The sequence below is a fragment of the Ursus maritimus genome, unplaced genomic scaffold (assembly GCF_017311325.1).
Source record: "Ursus maritimus isolate PB19 unplaced genomic scaffold, ASM1731132v1 scaffold_4, whole genome shotgun sequence".
NCBI lineage: Eukaryota > Metazoa > Chordata > Mammalia > Carnivora > Ursidae > Ursus > Ursus maritimus.
Window position 1 is genome coordinate 71384762 of NW_024426552.1, and position 22431 is coordinate 71407192.

Genomic DNA, 22431 nt, shown 5'->3' on the forward strand with positions numbered 1-22431 from the left:
TACATGTGGACTATAAGACAGTGCGGAGGACCATAAGGGAAGGGAGGAAAACTGAATGGGAAGAAATCAGAGAGGAAGACAAACCATGAGAGACTCTTGACTCTGGGAAACAAACTGAGGGTTGCTGGAGGAGAGATGGGTGGGGGGATGGGGTAACCGGGTGCTGGGCATTAAGGAAGGCATTTGATGTGATGAGCACTGGGTGTTATATGCAACTGATGAATCACTGAACACTACGTCAGAAACAAATGATGTACTATATATCGGCTAACTGAATTTAAATAAAAAAATACAAAATAAACAAAAATAAACTTTCCTGATACTATTCTGCTTCTTAATCTTTGACAATTTTTGTAGCACTCAACCTAACTCTTAAGTTTTCTACATCTATTAGTTTAATATGTGGAGAATATGACTGTTTTAGTTGTCACAAATTGGGTGTGTTTATTTTAAAACACATTTTGCAATACAATTAAACAATCCATCTGTATTATTTGCAAGCACATGATAGCTACTTCACTTTCATAGAGAATTCTTTATACACCTGAAACTAATTTAATGTTACATGTCAACTATATTTCAATTAAAAAATGGGTAATTTTTAAAAGGTATTAATTCTTCAGTTGGAAGCGTGAGAAGGAAACAAATCACTCTGTTAAATCTACAGGACGTAAATTCTTCAAACTTTTTTGATACATGCAGACTTTGGACTTGAAGTGTACAAGGGATAAAAAATTAAAGTACAACTACTTTTTAAGCCTCACATTGAGACTGGTCCGTTAACAGTGACAAGTGACCTACAGGCTAACGTGACGGAAACATGTTCTTTTCTACAAATCTTCCAAAGGAATTCAAAGACTGTCTCTTGACATTAACTCACCAGAAATAAACCATATTGCAGCTAGTATGTACTACTTACTGAAGCAATCATGCCTTCGAGTCTTCCCCTCATTTTGACTTCGGCCAACCATAAGAATCCTGGAGAAGACACACCTATACTCTGCCTTATTTTACACATCAAATGATCAACAAACATTTAATAAGCATCAGTTAGGAGCAAAGTTCTGGGAAGAAAAAAAAAAGAAACGGGAGTTCATAATAAGGTGGCAGGTGGAAGTAAGGGATCCTTAAGGTTCTTTCCCATTCTAAGACTTAGGTATGACATTTTTTTTTTTTTTTAAAGATTTTATTTATTTGACAGAGAGAGACAGCCAGCGAGAGAGGGAACACAACAGGGGAGTGGGAGAGGAAGAAGCAGGCTCCTAGAGGAGGAGCCCGATGTGGGACTCGATCCCGGTACGCCAGGATCACGCCCTGAGCCGAAGGCAGACGCTTTTAACGACTGCGCTACCCAGGCGCCCCAAGACTTAGGTATGACTTTTTAATAAGCCCCCTGTACAAATGCACATGCTAGCATCATTAATGAAAACGATGGCCGTGGCAGCAAAATCCAATTAAAAGACATTTTTAATATATTTTATCAAAGAAAATACCAAAATGCTTTGACAAGTATCAAGACAAGAAAAAAGGCATTGTCTGACCATGGATTACAAGTGTGAAATGTGAAGCATGTGAAATAGAAGTATTCAGAGAAGAGCCACATTGAATGGCTTGTGAGCCCATGAATTTGGTTACACCGTGAAGTCAAATTACGACCCTAGGTGGACAGATCTCTTTCTCTCCTCTTTCTCTCTCACCCCCTCATTAATACAAAGTTAAAAGATGCTCTCCAATATCAAATTATAACATGATTTAAATATCTTTAATTACTAATCTACACAAACGACCTTAATTAAGCACAGGCGAAATATCATCGCAATAACACCGACATGGAGCACGGTTTTAAAAAATAATACAAAGGTCATTCACAGTGCACAAGTGAAAACAAGGTTAAGCTTTAAATATTTAAACACATAGCCATGATCATTCAAAAGTAAGTGTATTTGTAAGCACATGTCTATACTGCTAAAGCACCTGAGACTACAGCAAACACCAGCTTAGAGAACGGAGATAAAATGCATTATTTTGATCCCTCTTACGGGAAAACTAAAATACCGTATTTCTTTTTTGCAGATAAATACATCTGAAATAAATAAATACAAAATTATCAACTAGTTAAGGGATTTACCTTTTAAGCCTACACTCTGAATCTTATCATCATATGTAAATTTCCCAAATTATACGGTTAGGAAGCACCACTCTGCAATGTTCCCTACTCATTTTTACTCTATTCATTTGCATTTGGAGGCCAAATTATTTGTGGGAAGGAGTCCACTGGAGTAAAGCTGAAAAAGGGGGGGGAATACGGAATACAAAGAGGAGAGAACATAATTAAGCTACTAAGAAAGGCTGCTTGCTCCACCTATAGCCATAGCTCAGCTGATTCAACTGGGAAGCAGCAAGAACGGCTTGTTTCCTATTGTGCATTGCCTACCAATACGGAGTTTTAAAATTGATATCCTGACCGAGTAAATGTTAGATACAATCTATCTACAGGTGTTCAGTCTTCCATACAGGGCTTTGTTCACTCTATTCTTTGCAAATTCTGCCATGAAAAACAAATGATTCCTGGTTGAGTTAGAACTTAACTCTTGTACATTGAATTTCTGAAGTGATTTGTTTAAATTTGAATCATTTGTAATTTTTGAACTACAGACACAACACACAGGGTTTACTGTTGAGAATCCGAATTTTATTTTTTCTTTTAACATCTGCATCAACCTAACTTCCAAGAAAAAAAAAAAAAGCACGCTTAGAATGAGATCAGCTAAAAAGGAAAAAAAAAATATGTAGCCCATGAAAGAAAGAAGTCATATTACTGTGGGGGGCGAGGGGGTATCTGGACTCTTACATGGGATTTTTAATCACAATTTTTATCATCTATTTGCATGTTTAATCTACAAATAGTGATCTCAAAATTAAGACACCCCATCCCCATTTCTTAAATTTATACAAAGAGATGTGAAAAAAGTACTGACTTAACGCCAGCCTTTTGCTTGGGAAAAATCTACAGAAATAACAGCTAAGGGTATTTTTTCCTATCCATAGCACATACAAACAAACATGGTCCTATTTCTTTAGAAATAGATTTATAGTTGTAAAGTGGCTCTGTTTTACAACTACAAAAATATTATTTTTTTTTTTTTAAAGATTTTATTTATTTATTCGACAGAGATAGAGACAGCCAGCGAGAGAGGGAGCACAAGCAAGGGGAGTGAGAGAGGAAGAAGCAGGCTCACAGCGGAGGAGCCTGATGTGGGGCTCGATCCCAGAACGCCGGGAATCACACCCTGAGCCGAAGGCAGACGCTTAACCGCTGTGCCACCCAGGTGCCCCTGCAACTACAAAAATATTAATAACTGCATGGTGCCTGCTTCAGTGAGAAGTTACCACCAAGCAGCACTGGTCAGAGGAAATTAACCAGTGAGGTCATCTCCAAACTCAGCACAGAACATGGAGGGGGTGGGGGGCGGCTCTACTCCCTTTCTGTTCACCCACCAGCCCTAGAGCTGAAAGACACATGAAATGTTCTTGACCCTCATCTACCAAGTAACAATGAACACCACCACCAGCTGTGTAAAACTGGATCTACCTTCCTTATCAAACAATGTAAAACAAATATTTACTCACTTCTCAATTTCTGAAATATTTTGTGATATCCTTCCAACTTTGTATAGTGAGTGTCCTCAGATCCCGAGTGAAATCACAATGAAGAATATATTGATGCTAAATTAAAAAAAAAAAGTGGGGTGGCAAGGGAACTGTTACCAAAACATAATTCTAAAAAAGCTGTAAAATGAACTATAAAATAAAAACTGTCACACAATGGGCATTTTTATTAGAATATTAAAGGCTTAATGAAATGGCAACAAAGAGCAGAAATAAATAAGAAAGATATTTTAAGTCAAAAATGGCGTATTTCTTTGCTTTAACATCCATTAGCCAATAAAAAAGTATTTGTATGAAGCACATGAAAATGCTGTGAAGGTACTATAACTGAACTGCAATGAATCAAATTTTACGTTTTTCTTTACACTTTCAGCTAAGAGGGAGATGGTCAACATTATTCTGTTGAAACAATTTCTATTTCAAATAGTCTTATGTCTAAAGCCTTTTCCTGAAGCCCACCTGAAGTGCTTGACAACAGTCTAAATGAAATTAGTCAACTCATTATTCTTTATCTTCCTTACCCTGTGTCACAACCCAGTAGCTCTGTCAACAGGTTCAAAAAACCCACAGCTAACAGAGAACCTAGCTTACCTATACGACATCCAAACTGAATGAATTTCAAATGGGTACAGAAAGGACAAAACGGTCAACTGAAGCAAACAGGGAAGCCACTGCCAACTCCGCTTCTAAGGCAGCCCTCTGGGCTGGCTATGAAGGGTGAGACCTCTTTCACTGAACGTACCCAGACTTGTAATCCGAATTCACCTATTTGAGGCACTCTTCTGTTAGCTAGTCCTCTTTCACATGATAAATGTAAACTGAATTTCCATAATCAGATAGCTACTGCACATAGAACATTACAGATACAGACAACAACTTAGTGGGTTACCATCATTTTATATACAATTGATAGCTTTTCACAACACCTGGCATTTTTTCCCCAGAAAAAAACTCACATTGGGTAACACCAGCTAATGAATTAGTTGAACGTGCTACCACAAATGAGACGAGCAGGAGAGCAAGCTTCTTATCTTCAAGGACTGAATCTAACGGCCACACCTCTTGTATTATCTCAATTTGTCACTTCAATACAATTAAAATAGGACTTTAATGCCATGTCCACTGTTCCTGCATTCGAAAGGCAACTGATGGTTAAAGTGCCTCGAACACGCATAAATTATTTTTATCCCATGACTTTATTTTATGTTTAGAAAGGTGGAATAGCAGAAGGAAAAAAGGCAGGACAAGAGACTTTTGGAGTTTTCTTTCTTCACATGTATGCAGAGGTGATTATATTATGAGTAGGATTCTGCAAAAATAAACACATTTGATAAATTAAGGTATGAGGAGACAAATGCAAAATTTCTAAACTTTACTGCTGCATGATCATAAAAATACTGAAACTTAACAGTCTGCTGGTTTTATTAAATGCAAAATATCACCTACTTTAACAATAGAACAATTTTATTAACATGATGTGTGAATCAAAAAATAATGTAATTTATTTTTTATGGAAAACATTTAAAAACATATTAAAATCAATCAACAAAGTCATCTGTGTATGACTGTGTTGCATACGAACATCTTCAGCAATTATCAGAATGAAGTACTTAAAACTATCAGGCTAAGGAACTCCACACATGTTAAAACTACCGTTAAGAAACTATTCCTTGAAGTTCCTGGTAACTCTTATAGAATGGTCAGAATGAAGCAAGGCTACTCCCTCTCATTTTGCCACATTTATTCTTTTCATTGGATATGCACGGTACAAAACAGAATTACTAACAGTTCACAGGGTTATAAACCCCAAGGGTTGGAAAGGGCCGGAGAGACCAAAGCCAAGTAAGGAACAAAGAACTGGGATGGTTTCCTCACAGACAACTTAGCTCTCGGGACTGCCCTGGCCTCCACTTGAGACAGACACTCTGGCAGGAAAAGGCATGTTCCCAGTAGCAATGGTAACACTAAGATGTCACACCGACCAGCTTACGGAAGTGACACCGACCACTATGTAAAACACTGGCTGGCTTTAGGCTTCCTCATTTCATTAAAGACAGAAATGCAGCTTATATTTTTACTGGGTTTCTGTGATTTTCATGAATTTTCTCCCCCCACCCCCACCACCACCCTGAACCACATTTACAAACAAAAATTTCAAGAGAACTTTGGTGCTGAAGAGGAGAATCTCCATATCAAAAAGGCTCTCAAAATGTTTATTTCTAACATTAATTATTGATAGTAATTATAACAACGAGGAAGATACAACAACCTTTTGGCTTTAAAAGAAAATTTTTATACATTGAAGTTTTATAAAACATTTATGAACATAAACACTTAAAAACAATGAATTATTTTTGGATTGTGTTCAAGATGACTGATATTTAGTTTCTAGATGCATTTTGTACACATCCATATATACATTCGTCTTAACTTCAGGGAGAGAGACAGAACTAAGTAACACAGCATTACTGGAAAGCTTTCTAATTCCTCCCTTACTCGTTGCTGGGATGCTGCTCTGAGTGATAATCCTCTGAGCTGTGCTTCCTTTTCTAGCTTGCTTTCTCCAATATACTGCCCCTCCAGTAGAGGCAAACAGGTAGTTTGGTTAAAGGGCCTTTTCTGAAATGAATGCAGCTAGGGAGGGAATCTTTTACTTTTCTATTCCTTCCAGTTCTGATTGTGTTCCAGGCTGCCTACAGGGCAGGGCTCACAGATAAAGTGATTAATTAAATATTTTAAATAGATGATAATGTCTTAATTATAGCATTTTCCCTTTCTCAACTTCTTCAATAAAAGCAGAAGACTCACTAATTATAATTCTTTAGCAATAATTAGCAGGTTACTAAGCTACTAAGGCAAGTCTTTAAATATGTAATACTTTATTTGGAACATGCTTCCAAAGCCAGACTATATAGAATTAGACAAGAGTCCACACATTCAGAAGAATACTCCATTCTAAGGCTCTCTGAGTTATTTTACACAGGAGAAATATTTTTAAACATAAGAGAATAAGATTAAGAACAATTGTTAGGATTACCAGTCAAGCCAGTAAATGCTTTGCAACTTAACATACACATAATTATCCATGGAATGTGAACAATGAGGAAAATAATGAGAGCTACAGTTCACTTCTTTACGTGCAGAAAACTTACGAGCCACATGCATATTATGAAACAGCTTAGCTTTGTTTACCTTTGTTCTGTTCAAAATGAGTTCTAGAGGATATTTTCAGTTCAGCCAGAAGACAATCAAGTATTCAAAAGGAACATTATACATGTGAAATGTAGAATTAGTTTCAGAGATTCCTGCCATTAAAATTGTTATTAAGGAACAAGCAGGATATAGTCAAGTACAATGATAAACTATAATAATAAGCCAAAAAATATAAATTTTGCATCTAGTCAGTACCAATGCAGTGAGAGGACTTTTATTTAACTTATTACCATTTATTTCTCCTGATGAAGAGCTTCAATAAAAGCATCAAGTTTTTCTTGAATTTCTCTAACTTTCTCTGCAGAGAGAAAAAAGATAATAAATTAGTTAAAAGTGAATTTATTTTTCAAAGGCAACACAAATCTTAGAAGATAATTATCCAATAAGTATTGGATAATTATCTGGGATACTCTATTTGGGAAAAGGGAAAAAAATTACTTTAGCACCCCACACCACCTTATATCCAAAAAAGGTTAAAACGGATTGTAGTAGTAGCTCTTAACAACCTTTTGGAAAGGGAATGTGTGTGGGGTTTGTGACAGACCCCTTTCAGAATGCAGTAAGAGTTAAGGAATCTTACACAGAAAAATGTATGTATAGATACATATGTAATTGCGTACAGAATTTTAAGGAGTTCTCAGATTCTCTGGAGTCCAACCAAGGACTCAGCAATATCTGGAACAGACCAAAATATAAAATAAAATAATGAAACCATTTTTAAAAACTAAAGACTACAGGTGAGCATTTAACAGGCCTTAAACTGGAAAATGACTTTCTAGGATAAATGGGAAAAGTTACAAAGGATAAGATTACCAGTATGACCACATTAAAATGTATACTTCATATGTCAAAATAGATAAAAGAAATTGTAGGAGATATTTGCAACAAACATGAAAAGGGTAAAGCACTTCAAAAATACATACAAAAATGAATAAAGTTTAAAAACACTACAGGCACTAAAGACAGACTTACATTATCTTATTTGATTTTCGATTTTCATGTTTATAGACTTCCAAATAAAATCTATAACTTCTCTTTGAAATATAAAGACTTCCTTCACAGATATAAACTAGTCACAGTACGTGTCAATCTCCAAATGTTAAAAAAATGGAAGTTGTGATTTATTCTACTTCATTGCTAACTTAATTATGCAACTCCCCTTTAAAATACAGTTTGTGCTAAGCACAGTAACAAATATTTTTATCCTTTTAACACAATTCTACATATTAGTGGGAATTATCAATTAAAGTGAAGTGATTGGTTCAAAACTATTGCTCTAGAGGCAAAACTATAAAGCATTCTGTATTATATCTATAGAAAAATCATTATTATATTCAACATTTGTATTTTTTAAAAAATATTTATTTATTTATTTATTTATTTACTTATCTTAGAGAGAGGAAGAGTGCTTCTGAGCGGGAGGTGGGGCAAAGGGAGAGGGAAAGAACCTCCAGCAGACTCTGTGTTTATCTATACTTTTTGGTAGTCTGTACTATCTGTAAAAGAACAGTCAAACCAAAAATATACATCCTTTCTCAAAATAAGGCCCTACTCTTCTTTTTAAAATTAATTCATTTTTGCTTAGAAACAGCTTCACCTAGTTTTTTCAGGGAGTATTTAGAGAGTTCCACATAGTGCAGTTCATTGGCTGAAGAGTTTTTTTTAAAAAGGGGAGAGTAGGTGAAAAGTTTTCTAAGTTGTCTCACAGAATTTTGGAAATGAACAGGGTATTTAAAAAATCATCTGCCTTAAAGAGCACAACACATGGAAATCTAAAACAGGTGTTCAAAGCCTTGGCAGCTCCTCTAACCATTTCACTGAGAACTACTTCTACTTGGGAAAGCCGGACTGTATAAAGAGAGGAAATCTGATTCTATTTGCTCCACGATCTGCGTATGATCGGGCAGCTGCAGGGCCAGCTCTACCCATCCTTGTGCCCTGCCCATGACCTCCATCCTTAGCTCGATAGACGATCTGGGAGCGGCTGGTACAGCAGCATCACTCACAAGAGACTGTTCAGAGCAAGATCTGTTTGTGTTGAAAGAGACCAAGGGCCACTCTGGCGCAGGTGTCTAACTGTGGAGTCTGAATCAAGCTCAAATTCTTCTAAAATTAGAGATACGCAATGTTTTTTCCCAAATGAAAGTAAAAGACTTATTTAACTAACTTTAATAAGAAAACCACAGAATAAAATTGCCAAATTTCCCTTTCAAAAAGCTGTTTTTACGAATTTTACAAATAGAGTACCAGGACACCGTGCCACTTTACTCTGAAACCTCAAGGATGACACAAAGGGTATTTCAATAAGTAACTGGGAAGTAATGGGGGGAGATGAGCAGAGGAGAGGGTGGAGGTAAACGTTAAAAGAAAAAAGAATAATTGTGATAAATGTATCCTTTATACACTAAATTTAAAAATTCATTCCTGTGTTTGTTCCTTCATTTTATACAGTGCACTTAATGGAGTGACATGGACACACGGCTGCTATCCTGCCTTTGAGAAGAACTCCTTGACCACCCCACTTACCTCATTCTAAGTCTATGAAGAGTCTACTATATTTGGGATGATTTTAAATCCCACAAGTCCTCATACGACCAAAGGTGTCACTCCCAAGGATGAGGACATTAAGCCTGGAGAGTTAGCTTTGTGACATCCCTCTGATTCAGAAACATACTAGAGCTGCTACCATATATAGACTCTGATAACAAAACAAATGTTATTATGTCAAGTATATTTGTTGTTTTACCTTTTATGTGAAATAAGACACACTGTGATAAAAGTTAGGGAATGGACTAGTTATCATGCACACTCCCAAGTAGTTCTGTGCCTAGGAATGACTAAAGACATATAATAAATATTATTACCTCTTGAGGAGACTTAGATCTACATACATTTGAAGAAATCCTTGGAAAATAATAAAAAAGTATGAAACTGGACAAAAAAAGTTCAGCATCTTCAGTGTTTACAAGAATGTCAAACTCAATATACACGCTCAATAAATACTTGACAGGTGGTAAGTGAAGTTTCCAAAAATACAGCACAGACAATAAAGGCTGTAGGTTATTAAGAAGGAAAATATCACTTGACAGGCTTTCTGGGTGTTATGCCAATGACCAAGAGGGCAGAAGCCAGGAGCACAAGAACTAGAGCCAGCGTGGGAATAGGAAGCAGGACACATACGCACTGACAATGAAGATCTAGGAGAGCTGGTGGGTCACCCGAACCACATAAGCAACATGGAACAGAGAATACTCAGATCTAACGATATAATACCAGTGGAAAGAAAAACTTCAGTTTAATTATTTCACCTTATTAAGAAGACTATGCTGACTGCACGCACGCGCACACACATACACACACACACACAAACACAAACACAGAGCTTTAGAAGTAGACTGATTTCATTCTTTGCAAAGAAGCTATATTGCAAATAATAAACAGCATTATTTCCTATATTTGAATTCATTTTAAATTCTAAGTCTTCAGCACTTCTTATATACAAACTATGCCATCTAACTGCACACAGGAAAGAGTCGTCCATAAAAATTAAGTGTTAGCAACTAAAACTTTCTATTTTCTGATCCTTCCAAATTAATGTCCCAGTATTAGTGTTTTCAGATTCTAAGATCTTACTGTATTTAACTATCTTACGATTTAGAAATTACTTTCCCACGAAAATGTGTGTATAGATTAGCATGGCTAATTACAAAACAAACTCCTTTTTCCATTAAATATTTGCACTAAATATTTATAGCTAGAGAATTCTTATAAAACTTCAGATTAACTTGATAAATTAAACCAACTCAGGAAGGGATTAACAAACCGCTATTTCTGTTTGAACTGCTATTTCGGCTCTGAAATAGGCAATTCTACATGGAGTGAATACGGAGTCTACTTTCCATTTATCCAATGTTTACTTAAAAGATGAACTATTTCAAACATCAATTCATTGTGCTTCTTGATTGAGTCATGAATATTCCCATAATCCCCACCTCATAAACCGTCCCTCTCAGTGAATGAAGTTCCTTCTCTTTTTTCTTTTCTTCAGATGACTTGACACCCATTCATGTTTTGGGTCTCTTTATCTCCCCATGAAATGATACTGCTACTCTCAATTTCTCTTTGAATCTTCTGATACTTACTCTAAAAGTCTCAAATATAGACTAATCTGTAATTAGGTTTTGAATGCACTGTGAATACCGAAAGGCCAAACCTGGGAGAAGGTTCACTTCAGTGGTTAATAACAGTTTAGAATAGGAACAAAGAATCACACACAAAACACTACCACATGTGCTGAAATAAATCTTTTACAACTTCTGAGGTTTTTAAAGAAAGCACAAAGAAACAAACTGCAAACTTACTAATGCAGTGTACTTTAAGCAAACCACACATCCAAAGATCAAAATGTACCTTGACAGAACTGTTTTAGAACACGCTGCATACATACGTCGTACCAAGCCTGAGGACACCTTGTGGGTGAGATTTTGCTGTAAAAAAGCTGTTCACTAAAGGAACAGTTCTTAACATGTAATATATGTTGCTCCTAAAAAGGTTTGCCTTTTATTAGACAATTATACTGTAAGTGTTCTTTAGAAGTTCAGTATTTAGAGGAATTATCTAGAGTACAGGGAAACATGGAAAAAAACCAACCAACCAAACAAGAGACCAGATTTAAGATTCTCAAAGGTATAGTCAAAACAGATTAAGCACAAGAAAAAATATGCACCTTTTACAGTCGATGAGAGGAAAAACCAAAGAGACAGTCAAAGGAGTATAGCTAAATCTAATACTTCTCTTCTGAATCTTGGCACTGTAGTTTTCCTACAACAAGGCATGACTACAAACAGGCATGACTATTTTTAAACAGACTCATTAATGAAGACAAACAGAATACTTCTGCTTGTTACAGAAAAAGGAGGCATCATTTCCTATGCTCTGGAAAGTTGTTTGAGACTGATATAGTAATTTCAAAGGTGGGGTCCCTGACTTCTAGGGGTCTGCTGAAGGTGGTAATAGAGTTGTCTGCGTTATTTCCATTGTCTCAAAAGTTCATATGGAAATCTTTGGCTGGAATTACATCTACTCTCAGAACAATTATTATTTAGGCTGACAGAAGTTATAACTTGATGTTTCTAATGAAAAAGAATATATTACTGTAGACAGATCTTCCGAAACATAGACTTTCCAGGAGTACACAATGAAAGCAGTGTTTGATGACAACAAACGCTAGAAATCCCTGGACTAACACCCCTAATAATCAATGGAGTAGTAATTTTATATGGTTTTTATAAAAATGAGAACATAATGGATTAAAAGCTCTATGACGTGGTCAGCAGCAAGGCTTCCAGTCTCAGCTTTGCCTTTAACTTCATGATCACAGTCAGGTCACAGCCCCAGTTTCTTTAGGGAGTATGTCCAGAAGGGACATATTCTTTAGTTAGGGAATATGTCCAGAAGAATTCAAAGCCTGTATTGCTTTAAAACTTAGGACTGAAATGTACTATTCTAACTGGTCCTATGTTTTAACTGCATCTTTTCAAACTTAATTGTTTTGTTTGCTCCTTAGTATTTTTTAAAAATTTATTTGACATTAAGCTGAGTAAAAATTCAATCACAAATGACAATATTATTGTCACAGGGCTACATAATTTTAGAAACATCAGTTTTATACTGTTCCCCACCCCCCTGGAATCAATGTGGAACTGCTTGCATGAATTATCTACATACAAAAAAGTGTCATTTACTATCACTTGGCTTAGCACAGAACTTGCTACGCAATAGACGTCTATGAATATTCATTCACTTTTGAGTAATCTACTTTACCAAAACATAAATCAAACATTAAAGATGACTATTTTAAAAATTTGGTGTAATCAGACCCCCGAAACAACATGATTTAGAAAGAAAGCTGCCTTAAGAAAGTCTATGAAATAAATTACAACTTAGGTCTGATGAATATATAAATAGCTCAAAGTGACTTGTCGGTAAATTCGGCTTGCTTTCTTTCCCCCTCTCTTTTTTTCTTTCTTTTTTAAAACTTTTAACTGCAAGTGTTTCTACCAGGCTCTTTTGCCCAATATAATCAAAACCTCTTAAAACACTTTCGTGATATATTAAAGCTAATTCTCCAAAAGACTTCAGTATGAATGAACACAGAGTAGCCTTACACTCAGGTCTTTCACTTTCATAAGTAGATGGAAATTGTAATTTCATCTCAGCTAACTATTAATGCTATGGATCTGCCCCTTAATTAATAGACCAGCTCCATTCCAGGTGTTTGTCATTGTCAGTGAGTATAAAACCTTGAACTTTCTGCTACCTGATTATTACAAGGCTCAGCTGCAAAAAGAAATCATATATATAGGGGTGCCTGGGTGGCACAGCGGTTAAGCATCTGCCTTCGGCTCAGGGCGTGATCCCGGCGTTATGGGATCGAGCCCCACATCAGGCTCCTCCGCTGGGAGCCTGCTTCTTCCTCTCCCACTCCCCCTGCTTATGTTCCCTCTCTCGCTGGCTGTCTCTATCTCTGTCAAATAAATAAATAAAATCTTTAAAAAAAAAAAAAGAAATCATATGTATGGAAGACTGTATGGGGGATCCTAGATATTAGATACTATGTGAGTTCATCTTTAGATAAGCCAAACAGCTATGTATCTGGACTGCAGCATTTTGATTTCACCTAGAACTGCTTATGTTTTTAGTCTACACTGAGCCGAAACCAAGTAAAGAGCCCCATGAAGTTCATGATTATATATAGTCATCTGATTTACTCTATCATATAATTCAGTGTCTGTCTGTGAGTATGGATGAAATTTCCCTCAGGCACTGGGTACCAGGAACACCCATGCTTCCACTAAGCAACCGCTGTGTCTGACAGCCACCAGCAACACCACAAAATCAACTTTGCCTTCCATTTTGCATCAGCCGTCTAGGAAACTCAGAACTAAATTTGCAGGTTACTTGCAAAACAGAAGAACCTCTGAGCAAGTATTTTGAGGGGTACCAATCTTATCCCAAGTTTCACATTATTTCACCTGTCTTAACTTTCTCTTTCCTTTCACCCAATTTTCCACTTAAGCATTCTTATATTTTATACAGGATAGATGGTTGCAAGCTGCCTCAAATCCTTTTTGAAATAGGGCAGGGAATTAATAAACAAGCTTAAAAACGAGTTCATAGAAGATGTACCACTAGGTGGCTGATTCACATAATACATCATACAACTCGAAAAGTGGTCTTTTTTAAAATCGGTAATTTAAAAACATTTTGGGGGGTACAATATTTGTCCTATTAACTTTCTATAAGTAATTTCTGCATGGGAGAAAAAGATTTTGGAAAATCCAATGATATAAATATGTATACTTAAAGCATTTCTTTTTAGCAATCGAAGAAAAAATAGTAAATTTTTATGGGATTCATGATGGTCTTTTAAATGTAAAAGTTAGATTCTAGCATAAGATTAATCATCACCTGTGAATTATTTTATTCTGTATCCAGTACATAAAATGTTCCGTATTAATTACATCAATTAACTCAAATTATGGTGAAAAAAATCTTTAAAAGTTATTTTATATACTAAGTCGTTAATGATACATTGCTTTATTTGCCCCACCCCCAAAAGTTTAAATAAATACACTATTTCAAAATGAATACATTCCTTTTGCTTCCACAGAATAACCTAAACATCAAAACAATTTCAAAAATATGATTTAGGTAATTCATTGAGAAGGCTAAATAATCTTTAGCACAATGACCAACAAAATATTCGGTCCCAATCAATTAAGAAAGTTTAAAAATAATCCATCATTTTTTTTCTTTTCTATTTTCCTCTTCTTAAAAGTATATTTTATTCTGAATTTTTTTAGAAGGAAAGTTGAAACATTTTCAGAAAAGGAAAACCACCCAGGCAGCCCTTAAAGAGACAGGACATCATTTATCACCTGCGAAGACAGATTTAAGAAGAGGGCCCCTTCTGTTCCTTTAAGACTGCAAAACAGATGGGAAGTGAATGGACAGTCAATGGGACAAGAAAACACATGGGAGGTGGTGCTGTATGTATGTTCCCAGCATAAGAAAGAGGTCAAGATTGTAACTGCATGACTGGGTCCTGGAAAGGGTCTTTCTTCAAGCTGTTACAAAGACAAACGCTGTTCCTCATCCTGCTGTCAAACTGTTATAAATATTGGTTTGTCAAAAGACCTTTAGTGCTGAAGCTTTAAAAAGGAGGCGTAACAGATGAATGAATCCTGAGAATGATTCTTAAACAGTCAGCTCATTAATGTAATTTTTAAAAGTAAAGGAAAATAATATGAGAATAGAGACTATAATTCTGATTTATGAACCTAACCAAAAGTTTATGAAAAAAATATGGAACTAAAAATTGCAGGTTTTAATAAAGTTATGAATTAAGCGAGATGAAAAACAAAAATGAAATACAATGATACTTCTTAACTAAGATGCTGCACTAGGACAAAGGATTATTATTAAACTTATCACAGGAAGGGCTAACAGGAATTCATATTTTGTTAGGCTGATTCCGTAAGTTCTCAGTTATTTCTCACTACGATCTTGTAAAGAGGTATCATTGTTGATGTTGGTTCCAGAAGTCAGAATAAGGATCAAAGAAAAAAAAACAACTTCAGAATCAGTTTTACATATTCATTAATTCAGAAAATCACCTTTACATTTTGTCACAATTTCTTATTTCCTACAGAAAAGGAAAAATCACAAAATTGAAATACCAATACAGAATTACACAGATTTATAATCCTGTATATTTATCTTTTTTGAAGAATGAAACCATTACATGTCTTTAGGAGACACATTCATTGTTCTAGATTCTTAATAATTAGTTTAGGAGAGTAGGCTCAAAAACTAGGACATTGAAAATGATACAAAAATGGAAGTCAAATTATATGAATTTGGTCACCCACAAGTACAAACCCAAAGATTAAAAATGAGCAGATCCCAAAACAAATCTAAGAAGATACTATCTCTAACACGTTGTTAGCCCCAGCTTTGCCATAAATATTTATGTAACTAGCTAAACCATTTCCCTCAATGAACATTAACTTCCCCATCTGAACAACGGGGGATAATACCTTACAGGCCTCATATGCCTTTACAAGGCAAACATGGACAAACGTAACACTTTCTGTAAAGTGCAAAGCTCTATACAAATGTCAGAGACAGTTGTAGAGCTCCAAGCAGGATTTGGATCCCAAAGTACCAAATGCTGCAGTTACATGGGAATATAGACTTTCTATTCCTTAATGCTCGCCTGGCTCACTGCTTTCTCTCGATTGTCAGCAATCTTGAAAAAACAAATTTGACAGAAGTGAGAATAAAAGATTACTAAGTTAAGAGAGTGGATGGTTCAAAGTGGCGGTAGCAGGCAAACATTCGAGGGTTTTTCTAGGTAAGAAAGTCAAGATCAAGGCAGAGTACGTGGAAGAATTAATCCAGTGGTTTTAAGATGGGGATGACGTGAACATCTTTGGAGAAAGGACAGACATGAGGCATAAGCACACACAGGAAGTGCCAGGGTCCTGGGTTTAACTTTCAAAGCAGAGTGATTTTCTGTGTGTTTTACTACAACATAGCCTTTGGAATACCTGACCTATTTAAAGTAACTAGAAGAAAAAGAGGAGAAATTTAGCTTACTCTGATAAATGAGAGACCAGAAATAGGAGCAATGGCAACGAAGTGAAGATTGGTAGTGTAAGAGAAGGCCGAGCTAAGATCTCATGAAAAATGTGTTCCAGAAATGTGCAGAAATTATGTCCCTAAGACCACATTAAAATTTTTGTTAGAATACAGTGTTACAGTGGTTATCTCTGGGTAGTGGCAGTTGTTTTAAAAACTTTGCTATCTGTATTTTCTAATTTTCTTTTCAAAGATTTTATTTATTTGACAGAGAGAGGGGGAGAGAGAGCGAGCAGGAAAGCACAAGCAGGGGGAGTGGCAGAGGGAAAGGGAGAAGCAAGATCCCCACTGAGCAGGGAGCCTGATGATGCTACGCGATGTGGGGTCAAAAGGCAGATGCTTAACAGACTGAGCCACCACGCGCCCAATGTTTTCTAATTTTCCACAATGCATCCATATGTACTAGTTCTGTGATAATGAGAGGGATTAAAACAAACACCTGAAATCCTGGTAGTGTACTTGGTGGAGACACGTAGTCTGTACCTATGATTCAGAGAATGAAGTGGTGCCTCAAGGAGACTACACAGGCGAGGTTGGAAAGACTTGAATTCCTTCACCCAGGAAACAGATCTAACTGAAGGGAATAAAAAACAGCAAACTCGTTTCTACGATGCATGACACTAAGGAAGAGATGAAACAGCTGTTCTAAGACAAATTAAAATGGACCATTTTCATTCGTAGTAGGTAACAATGAAGCAGGGAAAATCTATTATCTTGCACAGGTTGAGCGAACTTGAAAACTTCACCAGTTCAAGAAAGATTTCAATTCATTTACAGATGACAGATCCACAGTGGGTATTTACCAGACATCAGAAGAATTCAAAATGAACCCCAACCACCAAGGAAGACCCCATGATGAGCAATTACCATCTAGTCCCATGAAATGTCTGCTGTCATCCCAATCACCAAGAAATTATTTGGGAAAATATTCGGTCACCTTTAAGATTGACTGTATCATGAATTAGCTTTGTCATTACTATGAATACAATAATTAAGAATATGAAATTTCTAAGGTAATTTTGAATTAACCTTATTTGGGAAAAGAAAGTTTAGAAACGTATAAAATAGTAAACAGTTAAAATTTCTTTTGCCTTTAACGCCCCTCTCCAACTACCCCGAGAGCCCTACTTCCCAGAGGTTACCAGTTCAGTGTGCACCAACTCATCCTCCAAGACCGTTCCTTCTAAACAAATTTACTCATATCTTGCTTCATTTTATTTTGTTAACATAGTGTTTCACTGACCAGTAGACAGTTTTATGATTAGATTTGGTTTTCAATGATTAGATTTCACTTTTTTCCATTTTAGCAATGGAGAGAATACATAAAACAACTAAAAAACAAAACACATCAAAATTTGATCCCAACTTTAAAGACGTTACTTTATTCTAGACTCTCAGTAAGGAAGTGGTAAGCATTATTAGCTAGGGAAAAAAGTTGAATGTCTAGCTGAAAATATGCACACTGGCCTTTTTATACACAACAATATATACATAATCACAACATGTAAATAAAACCTTCAAAATGATAAAGACCTTTCTTGTCTTTATTATTACTTTTAATAAGTTAAAATGTGAGTTTAAGGCAAAAAGGAGATACTTGCTAAAAAAAACACTGAATACCAGTAGCCTATAGTAAGATTACAGAGAAGTAAATTCCATTTTAATCTTGTACCAATTTATCAATATACTCAATGTTGCCTTTAGAAGATAGACTTAGGCCATGAAAAAAAAATGTGCTTTATTCTAAATGCCCCATTTTGAGTCTGGATCTTCTCACCAATAACCTGGAAAGCACACCACTCAGGCTCCTCATGTGGAATTCTGTGTGTAAATAACTACTTCTCTAACACAGAGGACTCTCCCTGAGGATTACTTTATTCTTTGTGCTGTCTCTCTCTCTCTCTCTCTCTCTCTCTCTCTCGCTACAACACAAAGCAGAGTCTACTTTACCTATGAAGACTGAAGGTAAAAATAATACTTCACTATCTTCCTTAGTTTCTTTGTCAATTTCACCTATGAAAAATATTTCACAAAGGCAAAATGTAAAATTCAACTGCTTTTACCCTAAACAGATGCCTTAATGACCTCAAACACCAGTAACACAAAACAGAAGTTATTTTATTCTGTAACAACAAGAGAAGCATTTCAATCTTTGCATTTTTAAAGCACACTAATTTCTACTAATAACCATTCCAAAAAGTACACAAAAGGTACATGAATGTTAGAGAGTGAAAATGATTCCAATCAACTTAAAAGTGCCTAGCAAACATAAAAAATTATTAAAGTGTTTTGGTAAATTGGATGGATTGGCAATTAGGAAATCACCGGTGACCTAGAAGGAAGTGGTTTCATTAGGAATGAAAGCTGTATCACAAGACGTCAGCAAGGGAGTGGGTGGGTGGAGACAGGGGTGAACACAGCAAATGCAAGCTGTTCTAAAGAGCAATGATATGGTAGCTTTCTGGCATGACAGTGTTAGAAAGGTTCCTTAGGATAAGAGTTAGCTTCCTTCTTCCTCTTTTTTAAGCCAGGAGGGAGGAGGAGGCTAATAGTCTGTATTAAAAGGTCATGATTAAATAGTCACTGAACACATACAATATATAACATACAAGATATGAAAGAACCAATCACTTTAGCAGAACAGACCAATCAAAATAGACATGAATTTTTTTTAAAGATTTATTTATTTATTTGAGAGAGAGTGCACGTGCACAAGTAGGGGGAGGGGCAGAGAGAGAAACAGACTCCCCGATGAGCAGGGAGCCTGATGGGAGGGGGGCTGCATCCCAGGACCCTGGGATCATAACCTGAGCCAAAAGCAGGCGCTTAACTGACGGAACCATGCAGGCGCCTCCCCCCCCCAACCTTTTTCTTTCTTAAACTGGTTATTTTAGTTGATCTACAGTTGCCTACAGTGGGAAGTCTGCCTTCTGCTCAATTAAACAACACTGGCAGTACCTCAGTAAGGTAAATAAGTAGGGAGGAGGAAAAATCCTGGTTGAGCAAGCAGTAATAGTCTGGAAGAAGGCACAGTGAGAGACATGGAAAAACAGACAAAGGGGAAAGACTGCTTAGAAATGTGCTAGACTCCAGGAGAGATGAGAATACAGTACCGAGGTCTTAGAATTATTGGCCAAAGAAATGCAGTAAGGGTAGTCAGATATAAGTGAAACTACAGGGGTTACGGTCCTTATACTTATGTTTTCTCTGCAGGGCACCTTACTCTATTCTCTGTGATTGTCCCTTAAAAATATCCTCTCTGCGCCTACATACCTAGAATTCTACAATTCAATGCCACCCATTCCTTTTTCAAATCCTTTAAAATTCATCTTCTTTGGTTACATCAACAGACAAAATGAATATGCTACTACAGATCGAGTTCAAATAATTTACCAAATTTTCAAGTCACACGGTTTCTAAGACTCCGCTAAAAGAAGACAGATGTCAATTTTATCTCAATTAATAAAATGACAATTTTTATTGCTATGAATAAGAAGAATTCTCTAGAGTATGGACTTGGGGGCAGGAGGGTGGGTAGTGGTGATGCCCAGCAAAAATCCCCTATGGAGACTTGTTAAAATTTGCATGCCAGAGCCTTACCCCTTGAAAAAGAGTTTTATTTTTTTTATTTTTATTTTTTAAAGCAAATTATGTTGTTCTTTTTTTTTTTTTTTTTAAAGATTTTATTTATTTATTTGACAGAGATAGAGACAGCCAGCGAGAGAGGGAACACAAGCAGGGGGAATGGGAGAGGAAGAAGCAGGCTCATAACGGAGGAGCCTGATGTGGGGCTCGATCCCGGAACGCCAGGATCACGCCCTGAGCCAAAGGCAGACGCCTAACCGCTGTGCCACCCAGGCGCCCCTGAAAAAGAGTTTTAAATATGAGTTTCCTCTTCTGTAATTTTAAGTTCTAAATTCTGAGTATAATAATCATTTTTTAGGATAATTTTCAGTCACACTACTTCATGGCCACTATTTTCATCCACAATGGCCTTCAAGGATATGGCAGGTATGGAAGGAATTTAGGAATGTGGAAATTAAATTTGAGAGTATCCTGAGCAACAAAATCATTCTGGCTGGGGGTTCCATCCAAGTAGTTCTGACTACTTTTACTCAAGTTTTACCATGGCACGAAGATATATTTTGTAACTATCCTATAAATTAGAATTATGCTTTATTTATTTATTTAAAGTCAGTGGTCTTAAGATTTATTTATTTTAGAGAGAGAGAGAGTGGGCACACACACATGCGGGGAGGGGCAGAGGAAGAGGGAGAGAGAAGCTTCCTTGAGCCGACTCCCTGCTGAGTGCAGAGCCCAATGCAGGGCTTGATCCCAAGATCGTGAGATCATGACCTGAGCTGAATCAAGTCAGCTGCTTAACTGACTGAGCCACCCAGGCACCCTTAGAATTATGTTTTAGATCTAATTAGAAATCTTAAAAAAAATTTTAATTGAAGTATAGTTGACACACAATGTTGTATTAGTTTCAGGTGTACAACACAGTGATTCGACAAGTTTGTTGTTCTAAATGCAGGTACCATCTGTCACCATACAATGCTATTATAATACCACTGACTCTATTCCCTATGCTGTACCAATAAGGGATCTTTTTAGATTTAAGCAGCTATGGTGCATTTCTCTTCCAATTTTAGCTTTTAAAATGGCAGTACTGGTTCATTCTGTTGTCATGCCCTTTTTATCACCATAATTTCAAAAATACACTAGTATACTGACAATGAACAACGTTTTCATTCTAAAAATGATTTCTGTTAGTGAGTATCTGGTAGCTCAGAGAAAAATAAAATTTCCATCTCCGTTTTTAGAGTCAAAACTGAATCTCACACACACTAAGATACAAAGCTGGTAACTCTGCTCCTTTCTAATTATCAAGAGAAAGCACAGGATGGATTATAAGAGGAGACTGGGAAAGTGAAGAGACACAAAGACAAGCCCCACCAGCATTGTATACTCCCAAGAGAAACAAACTTTAAGTTTTAAGAAACAACTGCTGGCTGTCTGGGAGATGCCCAGGCATCAAACAATAAAGAACAGTCAACAGAGGCAAGAGGCGAGTGCGCTGCTGTGACTCCTGCTCCCTAATCCCCAGGCTCCCCTGAAAGGCCAGCTGTTGCCACCTCGCGCAGGGAGTCAGCAGAGCAAATTAACTGCAGGAGAAAAAAGCTGCGGATATTGGAAAATTCTAATTTGCTAGGCTCTGTAAGCTATACTATTAACATTAAGGACATCAAACTGTATCATTAGAATAAAATAAGCCTGTGCAATGGCAGCCCAAGTAAAGGAGTTTATATCACTGTTTCACATTTCACCAGTAAATGAGATGGAAATATGAAGTTACTCAATTTTTACTGAAGCACATCTTCAATTCATACAAAGTACAAGAAGGAGGAAGCAATACACTGAAGCCTATTATCACACATTTCAACACTCCCAGTGCAAAAGCCCCCCTCTCAATTTAGAGTAACAGTCTTTATGCTCAAGTAAAGATTCTCTATCTGTTACAACTGGATCTTAAGACTTTAAGCATGAGCACATTACACTGAAAGCTGTGTCTGAATTTTGGGCAACTTACATACTACTTAATTAACTATGGTGGAATTTGATAGAGTATAATTTGAGACACGCTTACAAGCCATAAATTAACTTCTTCAATCTGGTCAATGGCTTGGTTTACACTTTAGTGCTCCCTTATCCAGATGTTCTAATTCTATCAAAGTTTTCATACATTTGAAAGTTTAAATATTAAATCACTATTATGTATGCTTTTCTGACCCACTCTGTAAAAGACACTGTTAACTATAAGCTTCCAAATATAAAGGACCA

The 22431-nt window shown here is 36.4% G+C and overlaps 1 protein-coding gene across 1 annotated transcript in view; it reads right to left on the bottom strand.

Moving 5' to 3' along the window:
- Positions 1-3821: 3821 nt before the first annotated feature.
- OPA1 (OPA1 mitochondrial dynamin like GTPase) overlaps positions 3822-22431 on the bottom strand; it is an 84049-nt gene continuing 65439 nt past the window's right edge. The window contains 2 exon segments of the mRNA XM_040621446.1: positions 3822-4978; positions 7113-7180. Coding sequence (XP_040477380.1) covers positions 7116-7180 — 65 coding nt within the window. The 3' untranslated portion in view covers positions 3822-4978; positions 7113-7115.